We start from the raw sequence: 17,559 nt of genomic DNA, 5'->3' as shown, positions 1-17,559 counted from the left end.
TGAAGAATAGTGTAATTAATCACAAATGTCCGGGTGTGGAGTGACATGTCTTCCAAAATTTCATCAGTGTTTGTATTTGCACAGATAGAAATGTTCTATTTACGCATAAAAAAAACTGTGCACATTATCAGTATTCTTCATCAATATTTGTATTTTTTTTAGTTATTTATATTATTTAGGGAATATTACACGCACCTCCTATGGCATCATCCACTCCAATAAGATATAACACAGGGACAATAACATGCACCTTACTACTGCATAATCCAAGCCTTAATTAGTAGTCATAAGACCCCATAACTAATAATTTTCAAACAATTTCTACAATAAATGTTAATGTTTATTTCATTTTCCATGTATTGAAATTTAAAACACACAATAAAAAATAAGCTGAATAAAACCATCAAACTATAATCACATGCTTACTTATTCTACAATAGTTTTTTCCACAAAGAATCAATATTTAGTTATTTACACCCACCCAAAAAATGCAGAGCAATTCAATTTCTTAAACCTAAATTTTGAGAGTTTTCCCCCAATTTGATTTTATACAATTGAAAGTAACCCTTGCAATTTCAAATCCAATACCAAAATGGGCACTAATTTTTTCAATTTAAGATTACAAAAGTTTATAAATTGGAAGTAAATTATGAAGAATGAAAGAGATTGAAAGCCAGGATCGACATAGTGGAAGAGGAAAAAGAGAAGAGGGAAACTCACGAGCACAAAACACGATTCAGAGAGAGAGGCACATACGACGGAGACAGAACAGGCCTCTCGGCGGTGGTGATGGTGACAACTCTAAGTAGTAGAACGTCGCAGAGAGGGAGAAGGCGAGGAGAGGGAATGAATTCTGCAAGAGAGAAGATGAAACAAACAGTGCATTCTTGTGTATTTGATATGTTTGTTAATTAATTTTTAATTAAAATAAAATTGAAAATGTCACATGTGTGGGACACGTGAGGTAAAGTATAAAGTGTGTATAAATGTGGTATATTTGTTGGAGGTGTGTGTCCCAATAGCATTCCTGATACTAAAGTATGAGCATATATAATTATTTTTTTCAAATAATGATGCAAGCTATATGAGTTAGTTTCAAGATAACAATCCCCTCCTAATCCTAAAGCGATCAAGTTTAATTAAAGACGTGATACTAAAACTACTTTACGTTCTCTTTCAAGATAATTAACGAAACCCAAACCTAATCTCCTATTTTCATTCATGGTTATTAAGTTGGTGAACCCATTAAGCCATTTTCTTCTTTCTTTCTAAATGTCAGAAGGAACCCTAGTTATTATCCTGCATAAAACTGATCGTCTAACTTTATGTTTTTTATTTCAATCTTCGCCTCTCAACCCTCAAATCTCTATTTAAATTCATCGATTTAGTTCGATTTAATTGAATTTTTCTAATCCGATTAGATCCCTAGTATTCTTGACTCAACCTATAATTTTTTATGACAAAATTCATTTTTCTAAAAAATAAAGAAACAACAGTTACAATGTGTAGAGTAGAGACAGAGTAGAGACAGGTAGGACAGTAGGTGGAATAACGTAGACATACGGTTATGAGAGTACAGTATTTGAGTACTACTGGTATAGGAAATGTATTGTACCTGCCTGGAGAAACGTAATGATGGATGTCCCCTAAGAAGGACGTAGAGTAAGGTGCACCGTCGGATGTTATATGTGAATTTGTGATCATTGACTTCACAGTTTGACACATTACTTACACTTTTGGCATAATTATTGCGATTGGATACGATGTGATACGCGCGTGGATGCATGCAATGCAAATGAATGAATATTCATTCTCTTTCTTCTCTTTAACTTCACAAGTCACAACAAACACCAACACACGCCTCACTTAATTCATGTACTCAACAAACAAACAGTACCTTGCCGGGAAATGCTCAGAAACCTGTCGGTGCAACTACTGCATACAAAATGTTAGTACACTATTTTCAATAAAAAAAAAATAGATCCTTTCTTAATAATGTTTCTTAATAGTGCTACTATTATTTTATAGAAACATTACACCGATACTCCAAAAATGACGAAGTATCGTGTTCAATACGTACTCGATACCGTTACTTGTTCGATACTTTCTGATACACGTATCGAAGAAGTATCGGCAATTGATATTATTTTTTTAAAAAAAACATTATAACCAATATGTGTCAAATACTTCTCCGATACGCGTATCGAAGAAATATCGGACAATTAATACTCTTTGATGATGAAAACATAGGAAATGAGATTGAATGCTAGAGTATGATGTTACCGGGACTTGGATCTCCAACTCTTAAACTCTTAGCTCAACTAGTTGAGCTACCCATCCACCGTCAAAAATAGTTGAGCTACCTATCCCACCTTTTTTTTGGGTAGTACTTAACTTAAGATATGTAATTGTCAGTTTGCTCAATTTGAGTAATTTGAATGATAATTTTTTGGAAAATGTTAACTTGTGCCCTTAAGACACATTTTAATGAGATAAATGTGGAAATATGCTCTTGAAAATCGTGTAATCAACTCTTTTAACATTTAATATTTTGTATCATTAAATGCTAAATTTCTATATTTAGGTATCTTATCATGTGCCCTTAGGGCACATGTTAACATTATCGATTTTAGTTATGTTTATATATTTTGCATTTATATATTTAATTTTTAAATAACGTATCCCGGCCGTATCGTATCGGAAATTTTGAAAATTTTATCGTATCAGTGTCATATCGTATCGGTATCGTGTCACGTATCAGGGTTTTATTTAATTTATAATGGATGAGTTTATAGTGGATAAGAAAATGTTTGTTTCTTAGGTTCATAAAATATTTGATGTATTTAGTCTATATTATGGATCAGATACGTCAAACATTCTATAAACCTAAAATATTCCGATCCTTATTATAAGAAAAAAATGTGTTTTTTAGATTCTTAGAATGTGTTATGTAATGTTCTATAAGTCTAGAAAACAAACTTTTTCTTATAATAAAGATCGAAAGTATTTTTTTTAGGTTAGCATTTGCCCTTTTTTTTTTATAATAAAGACTAGAAAGAGTACGTAGATAAACTATTTGTACAATGTTTTAAAAGTTGTATATATATAGTTTATTAATCTCGTTTGGGAGTCAGTTCTGACATCAAATGGTTCTAACACCGTTTCGATCGCAGTATATGAGATCGAACCATAATTTTTCCTACCAAGTCTAACATCAATTAATTACCACCGAACCAACTAACAATTAAAAATAGAAGAATAATTTGATCTTATTTTTACAAAAAGAGGTATTGAAATATATATACCGTAAATGATATTTATTTTGAATATTTATTCCATAGAATTATTTACTATATTCAATATATAGTCAAAATAAATATAGTAAATAATTCTATGGAAGAAAGGCTCAAGAAGGTTCTTTTGTGCATCAACAAAACCAGCCAGCTCTTCTCCAATGCTTCATATCAATAAAATATCACATCACACCATAACTTCACTTTCATTACTCTCTTCCTTCTAAGTCTTCTATAACTATCATCATCATCAGTATCATCATCATAATAGTTTAAACTTGTCTTCAAATATTTAGTATCCATTAACCTTGTCCTTAGTACCATTTTGATGTCTACACCATTAGAACATGATTACATAGGTTTGACAGATAATTCTTCAATGGACAAAACATCTTCATCTCTCAACTTCAAGGAGACAGAGCTTAGACTAGGCTTACCTGGTTGTGAATCTCCTGACAGAAAACCAGTCTCTTTCTTTAGTAACAAGGATTTGAACATTAATGTTTGTTCTCCTTTGAAGAACCTTGTAACTAGTGTTGGAGCTAAAAGAGGTTTCTCTGATGCTATTGATGAATCTTCTAGCAAATGGATTTTTTCTGTTAATGATGGGTCTCAAGCTGGAATTGGAACTACTTTGTTTTCTCCTAGAGGAGAAGGAAATGTTGGAAAATCTCTTGTTGGTTTAGAGACTCAAACTAATATAAATGTACCAAAGAATATCAATGAGATTCTTCACCAATCTGTGAAGCCAGTACATGAAAAGAATAAACAGGTTGTTGGAACAAATGAGGATGCTAATGCTCCTGCTGCAAAGTATGTTTCTTTGTATCTTGCTGCTTTATTGTTTTTAGAATTTACTATTGTTTTTATTTTCTTGTTCAATTAACTTTTTGGCAATCTTTTGCATGGTCTATGTTTGGATTGACACGGTGAGTTTGGCAGAATCACAGAGAAACGGTGAGTTTTTGTTGAAACTCTAAAAGGTGGCCGGTCGTGATTCTGCCAATTTCATAGTCAATCCAAACGTACACCAAAATCAAGGAACATATAGATAAACATGTTTGAGTTACATTATGCCATGTAGTATAAGTCATAAAACTAGACATGATAGGTTTTTTTATGGCTTCATGTTCTGTGGTTCAACTCTTCAATAGACATGATTTGTTTCCTCTTTGGAATGAGTTTTAGTATGATATATTTTCTTATGCAAAAATTGAATTTTTTCATATACAATTCAAAACTAGTGTGAATGATGAATTTTTATTTTAGAAATTGTTTTATCTACTAATTTGTCAAACTTTATGTGTTCTTCATTATATCAAACATTTATAATAGGACACAGATTGTGGGATGGCCACCAATTCGATCGTTTCGAAAGAACACGATGGCATCAAATTTGACAAAGAGCAATGATGAAGCTGAGGGAAAACCAGGATTTGAATGTCTCTATGTAAAAGTTAGTATGGATGGTGCTCCTTATCTCAGAAAAGTTGATCTCAAAATTTACAACAACTATATGGAACTTTCTTCAGCTCTTGAGAAGATGTTCACATGCTTTACCATCGGTACTAACTTTACCTTCTTCAAATTATGTCCCTTAACTGCTTATTTTGATTTTTGATACTGCTTATCAATAAAGTTTCCTAGCTTAACTTACTTATCTAGACCTTGTTTGGATACACAGTTAATTAAGTGTTTCTGTATAACTATTTTGTGCTCTAATATATGCATATTCCTTAAATCAGGTCAATTCAATTCTCCTGGAGTTCCTGGGAAAGATGGACTAAGTGAGAGCTCTTTGAGGGATCTTCTTCATGGATCTGAATATGTTCTTACATATGAAGATAAAGATGGAGATTGGATGCTTGTAGGTGATGTTCCTTGGGGGTAAGTTATTTCTTTTTAGGCGCTGTTTCGATAAACAGTTTAATTAAGCGCTTATAGCATAATCATGTATCATATAATTGCTTATGTATAAGCTATATCTGTATCGAAAGATAAAATAGGTTAAACTTTATTCGTATATGCTATAAGCTGTTTTCATGCTATCATGAAGAACTTATGAAAATAAACTGAGAACAACTTATGGACATGTCATAAGTTGTTTCTATAAGCTCTCCCAAACACTTTCATATTGAAGCTTATGTTAAATCAGGATAGCCCAACGGTTTAACTGGCTTACTGAAATTGTTGCTTGATGCAGGATGTTCGCCGACTCGTGTAGGAGACTAAGGATCATGAAAGGCTCCGAGGCAATTGGGCTAGGTATGAAAGGTTAAACTCTAGGTTCTTCTAAGGAAGTTTTAAACAAATTCTTGCTTTAAACTCTCCATTAGGCACTTCCAATCATAATTTCAAGATATATTAAGATGATTTCAGCCAGAGTTTTGTTGTCTTTTTAAATGTTACCTTAACATATGCCGAGGTTGTATTTGGTTCTCTGCAGTAATTAAGTATTATGCTCGCGCGACTATTATAAATATTGTGTGCAAGAATTGCTGAAAATTATGTTGATTATTATCTTGGTTTCAGCTCCAAGAGGCATCGAAAAATCTCGGAGCCAATACTAGTGCAGAAAATTCTGTTGGACCAAAGTGGAGACTTAACTGATATGCATATATAAAGGTTTTCAAGGAAGTTTGAGTTTATTATGGTTATGTTCCAAATCAAAAATATATGTAACTTAGACATGTCAATCTGTAATTTTAAACTGAGACAAGTATCATCACATAGCATGAGATTCTAAACTTAGACAAGTTTTCATATTAATTGGCTGTGTAAATATACAAGGATGTTACAAAGTATGGTAAACCAGGTATTTTGTCTTTCTTTAATTGCCTATGTTTTCTGATCAAAGCCCACATCGGCTGCAGCATATATGAAAGTAAACTGCTTACTCTATAAAATATATGAGCCTGCTTTCTGTTGAAACTATGGAACCGTGTGAGGAGCACAAAGCGAACTATTCTTTCGCCTTTTACTAAAGAATACCGTGTGCTCTTCACTGATAGCGGTATACACATATTTTTGAAAGTGTTCTCTAAATAGAGAGCACTGCATTTATAGTTAAAATTTTGAAAATAATGTTTTTAATGAAATACAATTTAGTTGTTTTGAATTATATACTTGGCTTTGTTGAAATATTGAATTTATTTGTTAAGTTTTGGATTACATTAATGATAAACTGTTTAAAATGAAGAAATGATGTATAATCATTTTTCATGGATCTAAGATGAAAATATACATTTTTCCCTAAAAAAAAAGATGAAATCTTGAATGAAGAAAACAAATGTCATACTGAATGAATCGTCGGCGAAACTTCAACATACTTAGAAAATAAAAATTGCCAATCACATTAGTCCTTAATTGATGAAACCTTGGATCAAGCCTTCAAAATAAACAATTAACAAGTTGCTGATATATGGTGATGAAATCTTTGACTTGTTAGCTCAATTAAGATGCCTATCCAAATCTTCTTAATCAAACAAGGATTTTTGGGGTCACCTAAGCCACTCTTTTTTGTTCATGTTTTCAATACTCAAACTTGAAAGAAAATTCCATCTTCCTTGGGTGCTTGAACAAGAATTCAGATGACATAGATAACAACAAAGTTTCAATGCAATGTTTATTCTCTTCTTGATTGAGCGAACACAAGAAGAGAAAGAGAAGGGGAAGTTGTGTCCATGTTTTCTAAACAGAGCCCACATCGGCTGCAGCATATATCATAGTAAAGTGCTTATTATATAAATAACACATAGTTTACTATGTGTGATCTACGGAACCATGTGATTAGCACAAAGCGAACTATTCTTTCGCCTTTTACTAAAGAATACCGTGTGCTATTCACTGATAGTGGTATACACATATTTTTGAAAGAGTTCTCTCTACAGAGAGCTCTGCATATATAGTTTAATTTTCTGCTTTTTTTAAAATGAAATGCAAGTTTTATTTTAAGTTTATATTTATATTTGGTTATTTTGAATTTAGTAGTAAAAGATTAAACCCCTTGTGTTATTTTTGTTTACAACCGAAGAAATTATATATTGTTAAAAGATCTAATATGAAGATATATGTTAACTTTTGGAGTGTGCGTATAAGCGATCAACATGGTGCATGATATTTGGTGAGTTAGGTAACATGACAATCTTGTGAAAAAGAATCTAGGTCGAGTTCGTAAAATATAACATAAACACTTATCATTAATTAGGCGATGTTGCTGGTAGGCGATGTTCCTTGGGGAGTAAGTTATTTCGATAAACAGTTTAATTAAGCGCTTATAGCATAAACAATTATCATATAATTGCATATGTATAAATTGTATATATAACAAATATAACATAAGTCAACCAAATGTTAGTTGGTTCAGTGGTGATTGACGCTGAACTTGGTATGGAGGGGACCACAGTTCGATCCCTAGCAACTGCATTTGGGAGGGGACTGGAACCACTTGATGCCAGAACTCGCCCCGAACTCTGGACTACTAGGGCCCCCTTCCCCTAGGAACCAGAGGGTGAAAACCAAAAAAAAAAATATATATATATAACATAAGTCAAACTATATTCATATACGCTATAAGCTGTTTTCATTAATTATCATGAAGAGTTTATGAAAATAAACATAAAACAACTTGTAAACATGTCATAAGTTGTTTTGTTTCTATAAGCTATCCACATTGAAGCTTATGTTGTTAAATTAATCATGATAGTCCAGTGGTTGAACTGACTTACTTAAATTGTTGCTTGATGCAGGATGTTTGCCGACTCGTGTAGGAGACTAAGGATCATGAAAGGCTCCGAGGCAATTGGGCTAGGTATGAAAGGTTGAACTCTAGGTTCTTCTAAGGAAGTTTTCAACAAATTCTTGCTTTAAACTCTCCATTAGGCACTTCCAATTATAATTTCAAGATATATTAAGATGATTTCAGCCAGAGTTTTATTTGTTGTCTTTTTAAATTGTTACCTTAACATATGCCGAGGTTGTATTTGGTTCTTCGCAGTAATTAAGTATTATGCTCGCGCTACAATTATTCTATTATAAATATCTTGTAATCTTTGATATGGATCACTAGTTTAATATTAGAGTGCAAGAATTGCTGAAAAATATGTTGATTATTATCTTGAGTGCAGAAAATTCTGTTGGACCAAAGTGGAGACTTAACTGATATGCTGCATATATAAAGGTTTTCAAGGAAGTTTGAGTTTATTATGGCTATGTTCCAAATCAAAAATATATGTAACTTAGACATGTCAATCTGTAATATTAAACTTAGACAAATATCATCACATAGCATGAGATTCTAAACTTAGACAAGTTTTCGTATTTGTCTTTCTTTAATTGCCCATGTTTTCTGATCAAAGCCCACATCGGCTGCAGCATATATGAAAGTAAACTCCTTACTATATAAATAATATGACCTTACATTGTGTTGAACTACGAACCGTCTGATGATCACAAATGGAACTATTCTTTTGCTTTTTACTAAAGAATACAAAACATGAAATTGTGACTTACTGAATTAGTTCTCATTATTTATTTTTCGGGAAAGAGGGTAAATTATCGAACAAGGAAAGGGATCCAATTACTTCGAAAGAATTGAACGAGGAGCCATATGAGGTGAAAATCTCATGTACGGTTCTGTAGAGTGGCGGTAAGGATGACTTATTTGTCAACTTTTCCACTATTACCCCTGAAAAACCAAACTCTGCCTTACATAAAGTTGCCAGAGTACGCCTAACCTCTGGATTTGAAATCCAGGGCCGGTTTTGGGCCAGGGCAGGCAGGGCTAGAGCCCAGTGCCTCCAAATTTTGGGGGCCTCAATTTTTTTCCAGGCCCATCAAGTTAATAGTATAGTCAAGTATTGTTTTTGCGAATTTCTAAAACAAAATGAATGTTGCCCTAGATGGTATGAGTTCGACTCCCATCTGATAACTTTTATGCTTTTGTTTGTTTTTATTTTGTTGTAATCCATTTCTTTTGGGTACATTTATTGTAATCCATTTATAAATTATAATGAACATTTCATTAACTATTTTTAAAATTGTGTAACAAAAAAACACTATTTTTAAAATTGTTTCCTTTTTTAACATGGTGAGTTTTTTTTTTTAAAAAAAATCACTATAATTTATAAATAACTTCACCACTTTATATTTTTTTTTAAAAAAAAACTACATTTTATTATTTCTTTGAAAATACAGAATTAATTTATAAAATTAAGTTGCAATTTTTATTGTGGAATGACCTTATCTTTATGTTAGTTACACGGATAAATGACTATTTTTGATGTTGTTGATACTATTTATAATTTAAATAAATAATATTCTTTTTAATTTTATTTTTTATTATGGGTCCATTTTTATTATTTGTCCTGAGCCTCCAACATCTTGGAACCGTCCGTGTTGAAATCACTGCTTATATACTTGGTATTGGCCATAATTTACAACACACTGATAGAGGTATACCCATATTTTTGAAAGTGTTCTCTAAATAGAGAGCACTGCATTGATAGTTAAAATTTTGAAATCAAATGTTTTTAATGAAATGCAATTTTTTAATTGTTTTGAATTATATTACTAGGCTATATCTTGAAATATTGAATTTATTTGTTAAGCTTTGGATTAAATTAATCATAAACTGTTTAAAATGAAGAAATTATATATAATCATTTGTCATGGATCTAAGATGAAAATATACATTTTCCCTAAAAAAAGATGAAATCTTGAATCAAGAAATCAAATGTCATACTGAGCTAATAGGTCAATAGACAAGTTGCTGATATGGTGATGAAATCTTTGACCTGTTAGCTTAGCTCAATTAAGATGTCTATGCAACTCTTCTTACATTATGCTGAGAAAGTATCAAAGCAACTATCAGCAAAGAAAGTATCATAAAAAAAACACAGCTTCTGGCAAAACCGAATCATTTGGAGCATAAAAGGCTCCTGGCTGTGAAGCATTAGCTCCAATGTCACATAACAAACATAAATTAATACTAACAACTACAGTAAGTAATTGAATGCATTTATAAGTTATTTCAGATTTTGATTCAATTTGAACCATAATTAGTTGCAAAGTGATTTACATGATGGAAGTTAAGCGATCATCCACTTGGACAAAGAGTAGAAAATTACATTTTTATCCAAAACTTTAAAGAATTACGTGACCTTTCTTATTTATACGTTGTTCAACATTCTTTTTTGTGTCCAATGTGAGATTTCTAACTCTCACCTGCTACACAATAATCCTCACTTCAAACTATATATTTATGACCCCTTACTTTCCATCCAATGCCCCCAATTGGATTTGGGAGATGGGATATCTTTTCATTCATAAAAAAGATTATGAAGTCGCTTATGTTGATTTGAGCACCCAAATAATTGAGGAGGTTGGCATTACTGGTGAGTTATTTTATTTGCGGTCTTTACAAGGAAAGGAAAGCCTTCTTTCGATTGGAGGATCAAGTAACTAGTTAATTGTAAACTAGTTATAGACGACTGAAGAAATTATGGATAATCTAAGAGCATTTTTGGCTGTTTACTTTTGGAGTGTGTGTGTGCGCGAATGATATAAGAGCACTTTTGGCAATCAAGTTAGCCACCATACGTTAAAAAGTAACTAAAGTCTTGTTCAAAAAAAAGTAACTAAAGTTGGATAGAATTGAACAATGTATAAAGAATTTGAAAAAGGAAAGGCAAAGAAAAATAGAAGAACTATATCTTAAGCCAAATCAGGCTGAAGCAAATATTTGTAAATAATACAGATACAAAAATTCCTTCAACTACATCATAGCCTTGTCTAAGCAACTGTAAATTACTGTTCAGATATCTGTAAATAAACCATCTGAGTGTATCCATTAAATACAGAATTGTCAAATTTACCCAAACCAAGCCGCTGGAACAAACCATATCGTCCATCTTCAACAATTGGATTGGGAGCACGAGCAGGATCATATCTAGTTTGATGAGTGAGGGAAGGACCAGCAACTGGTGGGAGTTCCCAATACACATCAAGAATAGATTCAACATACCGGCTATTCTGAAAATGTTGTGCGTAAGATATTGGCTTATTACTGTGATTGAAGTTGTCACGCATGTACCCTCTAACTCCCCACCATACTTCCCCTGGCCCACACAGTTCTTCGATATCAACAGCTTTCTCCCAGAATTGCTTCCTTCTTGACCTGATCCTAGCTTCATCGCTGTCTTTAAAGCAACTGTGTCCCCCACCTTAGATCAACAAAAGAACAAAACAAAAGTCAAATTCCTTTTCCAACAGTTGCATGGAACCATACAAACATTTTCCAACAAATGGATGCTGGACTTTTTATGCCAACATCGCCTATATTTTTGCAACCAAAACCACAATTGATAAAATTTTTAGTATTAAGTAAATCCCTTTTGACATTCGCTGGAACAGATCTCATGTGCAATTCCATATACATTTGTTCCTGCATAATTTCTCTACACATGTAATATGCATAAATATAATCCACAAAATATATGAAAATACAAAACCAGCAAATTAATGAAATGCATTACTACTATTTTGTGGTGGAACAAACATAAGCAGCAACTTGAAAGGTCAAACCCCAGAAATGTAGCAATTTGCTGCCAGCAAAGATAGATTTAGTCACCAGCAAGCAACTGTTTACTAGCATAAGAAATGGTGGTAGATTTGAAAAGTGGCTCACAGCCGTATGGGTCACAACCATTAGGGTTGGTTACGAGCCACTTCAAAAATCTACCACCTTTACTTATGCACTCGATTCCAAGTTTAGGTTCGAAAACACGGACAATTTGGGAGAAACCCATGGATATAATAGTAAACATAGTCGCATCAGCTTCAACCCACAATCCATCACGAACAAATCAAATGATAATCCTCTCTAACTCCTACATTTGTTGTTATGAACTTAACAAATGGAGCAGCTATAGAGAAAATTATGAACAACAAATGTAGGAGTTAGAGAGGATTATCATTTGATTTGGTTTGTTCATGACTGATTCGATGCAAATGCCCCTTCTACCCCAATGATCTTCTGCAACTTTTCGGCAAACGATCCAGTGTTTTTTTGGCCAAGATCTTCACGTGCAAAGAAGAAACAAAGAAGAAGCAAGAAAGAAAATACAAGAAACAAAGGAGGGAGAGTATGAAAAAGCTGCAGTTACACAGCAGTGCGACGGCGGGTTGCAGCAGTAAAAGAGAAGATGCTGCATATGTTTTATTGAGAAGAGGATATTTTAGTTTTAGGGTTTCACAGAAAGAGCTTTTTATAAGCTCAAGTTGGGCTGCCCAACGATGGGCCGAGTATTTCGCTAAAGTCTAACAAGAATGAAAAAAATACTTCGAATAAATGAAATAGATTATATGAATATATAGAATAAATTACTTAAAATAAATATCTAATGCAATTTATTTAGTATTTTGTGTGTCTGTGTATGTAGTAATGGTAATTATTTAATAAATATAAAAAAAAATATTAGAATAGCTCTAGCACTAGCAGTCATCCCGTTACACGTTATACCCCTATATTTCAGTTTTGGGGGTAGCCGCTATTCAGGATGACAAGATAGGTCACAACCCTAACGTTGTTTTTGAATGCATGAAAAACAAGGGAAAAGGTCAAGAAGTGCAAACACAACATTGGTCACAACCCTAAAATCTTCTTATCACATGTCATCTTTACTAAGTTATTGATGTCATATCATAAATATACTTTTTCTTTCCCACTTTCTACCCAATCACACAAAAGGATATAATTTATTTACATTTCTTTCCTTTCACTTTATTTTAAACCAAACAACTAACTCATTTTCTACTCTATTTCTTTCCTCTTACTTTTCTATCCTATGAAGCACAAATGCAGACACACACATGACACAAATACATAGACACCACCGCTAGGACACTGACAAAAGATCTAAATCTAGAGCAGAGATGATCACAAGATATGATGAAGATGTGTATATGCGGGAGGACATGCATATGCATGAACTGCTGATCCGGTTAAAACACTAATATATTACTTCTTAAAGATTTTATTGTCTCCAATCTTTACACGAAAAAACAAACAAACTTAGTTGTGTTATTCTCACTGTAGTCGTGTTGGAGGTGTCAGGTGTGTCAAAGCAAAGGAAAATTTTCATTTCGAGCATACGTGTCAATGTCATATAAGTGTCCAGGTCAAACATGCAGATACGCCTAAACATAGCAGTGTCTAAGCCTCAAAAGTTTTGTCAATCAAACAAATTGCAAGACAAATAAACAGTAGTTTCCATTCCAAGTAACCAAAATGTATTTTTTCTGTCAGATGTAGGGTTTGAACCTTTCAAGTAGCTATATAGACTTATGTTTGTTTCACTACAGACTAGTACTAGTGTTTTTCATCAATTTTCTGGCTTTATATGTTTGATTTTCATTCATTTTTCGTCAATGATATTTATGCATATTTTGTATGCATTTCTCATGGAAACAGAAACAAAATTCAATAAAATAAGATAATTCAATAGCAAAGTGAGAGTTTACACACCTCGTATATAAAATTGATCACATATCTGCCTCAAAGAATAATGGTCACCAGTACCAGTGTCATAGTTATCCTCAAAAACGAGATGCCTGAACCCAGCTTTCAGAGCTTGTTCGATTCTGCTCATTATGACACATACAAAATAACAATTAAAATATGCAGCAGCAATTTCATCATAAGTACTCAACTACTGAATCATGCATCTCGAAGATCTCGTAATTCACCTTTTCAATTCATTTTGATGGTCGTCAAAAAATATAAGAACCCGACTAAGGTCCTTAATCCCATGTTTGCTCATAACTTTTGGCCAATCAACACTTCCAAAATCCACGAAGTCCTTTCCAGCATAATATGTACAGTTACCATCAACATATGCAGGTCCCTTTTTTAGATACTTTTCTGGATGCCTAGGTGAAAGAGAAACAATCCGTGTGTCTGGCATAGCTTGCCGCAACACCCAAGTCGAATGTCCTTTGAAAGCACCACTCTCAATCATCAGATCCGGTTTTAGCCATCTGGCAATGAACCAAAGTCCAAAGCTGTGGTCAAAACCCATCCCATACATGTTGTTTTGGATTGGCCGTGTTTCATATATAGGAACAAACTCTTCTAGCCCCTTGAGCAGATCTTTCGATGTCCATTCTACAGTTTTACCATGTTTCGATCTGCCTTTACCAAGGATAAGATTATAAGTATCCAACAACAAACTATGACTTGACAATTTCAAAATAAAAAACAAAGTTTGAAACAACAGGAAATGAAATTGTCAATCCATTACCACAAATTATTGAATCATTCTCACAAATTATCCATAGTTAAGCAAGTGCAACTTCAAACTCCATCTTTTGAAAGAAATGTGATTAATAAGGAATATAAAATACCACTACAATCAACATTTTACTCTTGACTCAAAAGTCTGATCTAACGGTAAACATACCCGAAAGTAGTAAACAAATACTCCCTCCGGTCTCATATATAAGCAAATTTTCACTTTTTAGATTCATTGAATAATTGATGTATCTGATCACTTTTTAGACCAAATACATCAATTATTCAATAAATCTAAAAAGTGAAAAGTTGTTTATATATGAGACTGGAGGGAGTACTAGTTTAGCTACAAAACACTTGATAAATTTATATTATCTAACAACTCTGAAGCATGAGTACTTCTAAAAGGTGAAATACCCATACCGGGTACGCGTATAGTACTCTTGGTAGTTGGTACTCCTTTTTTTTTTCTTTCTTCTCAATATTCTGTTTTGAGTAAAATATATGCGATTTTCTCATATATTAATAACAATATAATATAGTTCATGCATTTATGCTTCTTTGTTGTTGTAAATCTAACACAAATTTTCACTTTTTAAACTTTTATTGTAATGTTTTCATGTGAACTGAACAACTTAGCCCTCTCATGTTACATTATATAATTAAACTCTCATACTACTTATTGACATACTCTACCTTGATTTGTTCTAAAATACCGAATTCCGTATCCATGCATCATAGTCTAACAATAATACACCCAAATTTCCCCCTTAAAATAGTAGCTAAATGTAACTTGTTTAACTTTGATTACTTAACTTACATACATAGATTCCTAAAGCTATTCACCAGAATTCAAATCAGCCAATTATACAATAAGAGAAGAAATTTGATTCCATTAAGAATCAGGATCTGGAAACTAAATAATAAATTGAATATTAAAATTTCACCCAAAAAAAAAAAATTCAAATTTTAATGATTTATCATTCCAATCAAGAAGCATTTGAATTTGATTTTCCATAGACAACAAAATCTCAACTCCTAAACTACAAAATTAAGTATTTTTCCTCTTGATCCAAACAAAACCTAAAAATAGGATCTTCAAATTTCCAAAACAAGAAAATGAAATAACAATGAGATCAGATCAGCGCAAAGAGACTTACAGCAGGGCACACCAAGGGTTCCAAAATCGGAATCAAGACCATCGAGACCGAAAAAAGCAGCACGAGATGCAGGTTTATAGAAAGAGGAAGATGAGATGCAAACGAATTTACGAGAGGTGTAGAAGAAAGAGAGAGCTAAGAGAAGAATCAATGCAATGGCGATACAAGGAACGTATTGAGAAGTTCGGAAGAGATTTGAAGCTCTGTTTGTGAAGCGAAAGAGAATGTGTTGTTGTTTTTTAGTTTTGGATTCGTCGAAGTTTATTGCGTCGGCGTCGGATTGTGAGTTGCCGCGACGAGAGGAGAGTGTTCGTTCTAACATGGACATGGTGGTGGTGGTGGTGGTGGTGGACGGTGGTGAGTGGTGGTGGTTGTTTGGTTCGGAGTGTGTCCGAGTGAATGTGATAGTTTTGAAGATGATGATGACATTCGGTTTTATTGTTATTTTTTGTTTGTTTTTTTAACTTTTGCTGTTTTTTATCCTAAATTTTGTTTGTTGGTTTTTTTTTTTCTTTCATTTTTCTGTTACTTATTTGTTTCTATAATTAGGGGGGAAATTAATGTGATTCATATTAAGTTCTTAACCATGTATGTACAATGCTTAGAGTAGAAAGAAGAAGAAAAAAAAAACAAATTTACTTAGAAATAAATAACAATAAGAATTATATATAATGACTATAAATTTCACCGTTAAAATAGATAAGTGTAATGTCTAATATTCAAACCCTACTCCTAAATTACAATGTCTCAATCAATTTAGCTAGCTTACCGGAACTGTACCAGATTCTTTCTAACTCTCTCTACATTAACTATAAATACAACTATAAAGATAATACATTTTTTTTAGCTTAAATGGTTAATGAGTTCTCTCTAGAACTAATTGTTTCAAAGAATCATGTTCGATTTTTAGTAAGAACAATTCTTGAATAGACTTTTTTTTTGTCAAAATTCTTGAATAGACTTTATTGACCTTGTAACCGAACTCTAAATTATCGGAGGTACCTTCTTCTGAGAATCAAATAGTTAAAAAAAAAAATGAGAGTCATAAAATTATTCTATAGCGTAGGCACTTCTTAAACACCGTGCTAGTACAATTTTTCGATTAAAATTATAAAGGACAATAAAGTAAATTTAATTCTTGTTTTACATCAAATCAAAAAAATTAACTATACTTAACCGATTTTTTTAAACACTACAAACTTTTAATATGATCAAATGTACAATTTTTAGTGTGGATATCAATCTCCAGCGAGATACCATATGGTAAGGTAACCAACACAAATTGGCTAATAGAGGCACTTTACTCCTTGGTTTGATTATCCACCAAAAACTCCTAGGTTTGATTCTCGCATAGTTAAAAAATGTGTTGGCTAACCTTTTAGTGTGAGGACACTAGTAAAATACCAACCAATAGTCATAAATAAAATAGAGTCATGTTACGAGCAGAGATTAATCTTACTTTTTTAATGTGAGAACACACTCATAAAATACCAACCAATGGTCATAAATAAAATAGAGTCACGTTAACGAGCGTCGTAAGAATATTATTTGAAAAATCTATAAAAATAGTTTGTGTTGAAAATATAAGTTAAATATTGGTCAAAATAAAAAATATATATTTTTAATACAAAAAAACTAAATTTTTATATAAAAATTATTTTCACTATATAAAAATATTGTCTTAAAATTTTAAATGAAAGTGAAATGTGATTTATGTTACTCCATTTATGTTACTACATTTTTTATATAAAAATTTTAAATTTCTTAGGCCACTATTGTCTGTTTTCATTACTTTTATTTGCTTTGGACTACTCTT

At 32.4% G+C, this 17,559-nt stretch overlaps 2 protein-coding genes and 2 non-coding genes across 6 annotated transcripts; 3 read left to right on the top strand and 1 right to left on the bottom strand.

Annotated features, from left to right (window-relative positions):
- Positions 1 to 3,393: 3,393 nt before the first annotated feature.
- LOC123899173 (auxin-responsive protein IAA27-like) lies at positions 3,394 to 8,584 on the top strand. 2 transcript variants are annotated; one of them, XM_045950244.1, is made up of 6 exons: positions 3,411 to 4,106; positions 4,629 to 4,858; positions 5,039 to 5,180; positions 5,497 to 5,558; positions 5,826 to 5,871; positions 8,423 to 8,584. In XM_045950244.1, exons 1-5 carry the CDS (start codon positions 3,622 to 3,624, stop codon positions 5,861 to 5,863), a joined length of 957 nt encoding a protein of 318 aa, XP_045806200.1. In that variant the 5' UTR covers positions 3,411 to 3,621; the 3' UTR covers positions 5,864 to 5,871; positions 8,423 to 8,584. The 2 variants fall into 2 exon arrangements, with proteins under 2 accessions (XP_045806199.1, XP_045806200.1); XM_045950243.1 differs by lacking the exon at positions 8,423 to 8,584 and having other exon boundaries at positions 3,394 to 4,106; positions 5,826 to 6,127.
- On the top strand, positions 6,231 to 6,347 carry LOC123900240. Its single transcript, XR_006805892.1, has one exon. It is a non-coding gene; the product is annotated as a U5 spliceosomal RNA (small nuclear RNA).
- On the top strand, positions 7,073 to 7,189 carry LOC123900239. The gene has a single exon (XR_006805891.1). It is a non-coding gene; the product is annotated as a U5 spliceosomal RNA (small nuclear RNA).
- Positions 8,585 to 10,979: 2,395 nt separating the features above from the next.
- Positions 10,980 to 16,241, bottom strand: LOC123899092. Of its 2 annotated transcripts, none has more exons than XM_045950150.1 (4): positions 15,744 to 16,241; positions 14,040 to 14,484; positions 13,819 to 13,934; positions 10,980 to 11,515 (listed from the first exon to the last, which is right to left on the bottom strand). In XM_045950150.1, the coding sequence occupies exons 1-4, from the start codon at positions 16,069 to 16,071 to the stop codon at positions 11,100 to 11,102; spliced, it is 1,305 nt and encodes a 434-aa protein (XP_045806106.1). In that variant the 5' UTR covers positions 16,072 to 16,241; the 3' UTR covers positions 10,980 to 11,099. The 2 variants fall into 2 exon arrangements, with proteins under 2 accessions (XP_045806106.1, XP_045806107.1); XM_045950151.1 differs by having other exon boundaries at positions 14,040 to 14,480; positions 15,744 to 15,882.
- Between the last annotated feature and the right edge of the window lie 1,318 nt (positions 16,242 to 17,559).

This window comes from Trifolium pratense, linkage group LG7 (genome assembly GCF_020283565.1).
Source record: "Trifolium pratense cultivar HEN17-A07 linkage group LG7, ARS_RC_1.1, whole genome shotgun sequence".
Classification (NCBI taxonomy): Eukaryota; Viridiplantae; Streptophyta; class Magnoliopsida; order Fabales; family Fabaceae; genus Trifolium; species Trifolium pratense.
Note: the sequence above shows the minus strand (reverse complement) of the source record. Positions and strands in the feature narration are given on the sequence as shown.

What these genes read in the sequence shown, in the direction of transcription:
- LOC123899092 (XM_045950150.1), bottom strand. Translation starts at nt 16,071, where the DNA reads ATGTCCATGTTAGAACGAACACTCTCCTCTCGTCGCGGCAACTCACAA. An exon ending in AACCCTTGGTGTGCCCTGCT is followed by an intron (nt 14,485 to 15,743) that starts GTAAGTCTCTTT and finishes TCCTTGGTAAAG; the next exon opens with GCAGATCGAAACATGGTAAA. An exon ending in CATCAAAATGAATTGAAAAG is followed by an intron (nt 13,935 to 14,039) that starts GTGAATTACGAG and finishes CATAATGAGCAG; the next exon opens with AATCGAACAAGCTCTGAAAG.
- LOC123899173 (XM_045950244.1), top strand. Translation starts at nt 3,622, where the DNA reads ATGTCTACACCATTAGAACATGATTACATAGGTTTGACAGATAATTCT. An exon ending in GTAGGTGATGTTCCTTGGGG is followed by an intron (nt 5,181 to 5,496) that starts GTAAGTTATTTC and finishes TGCTTGATGCAG; the next exon opens with GATGTTCGCCGACTCGTGTA. An exon ending in CTCCGAGGCAATTGGGCTAG is followed by an intron (nt 5,559 to 5,825) that starts GTATGAAAGGTT and finishes TCTTGGTTTCAG; the next exon opens with CTCCAAGAGGCATCGAAAAA.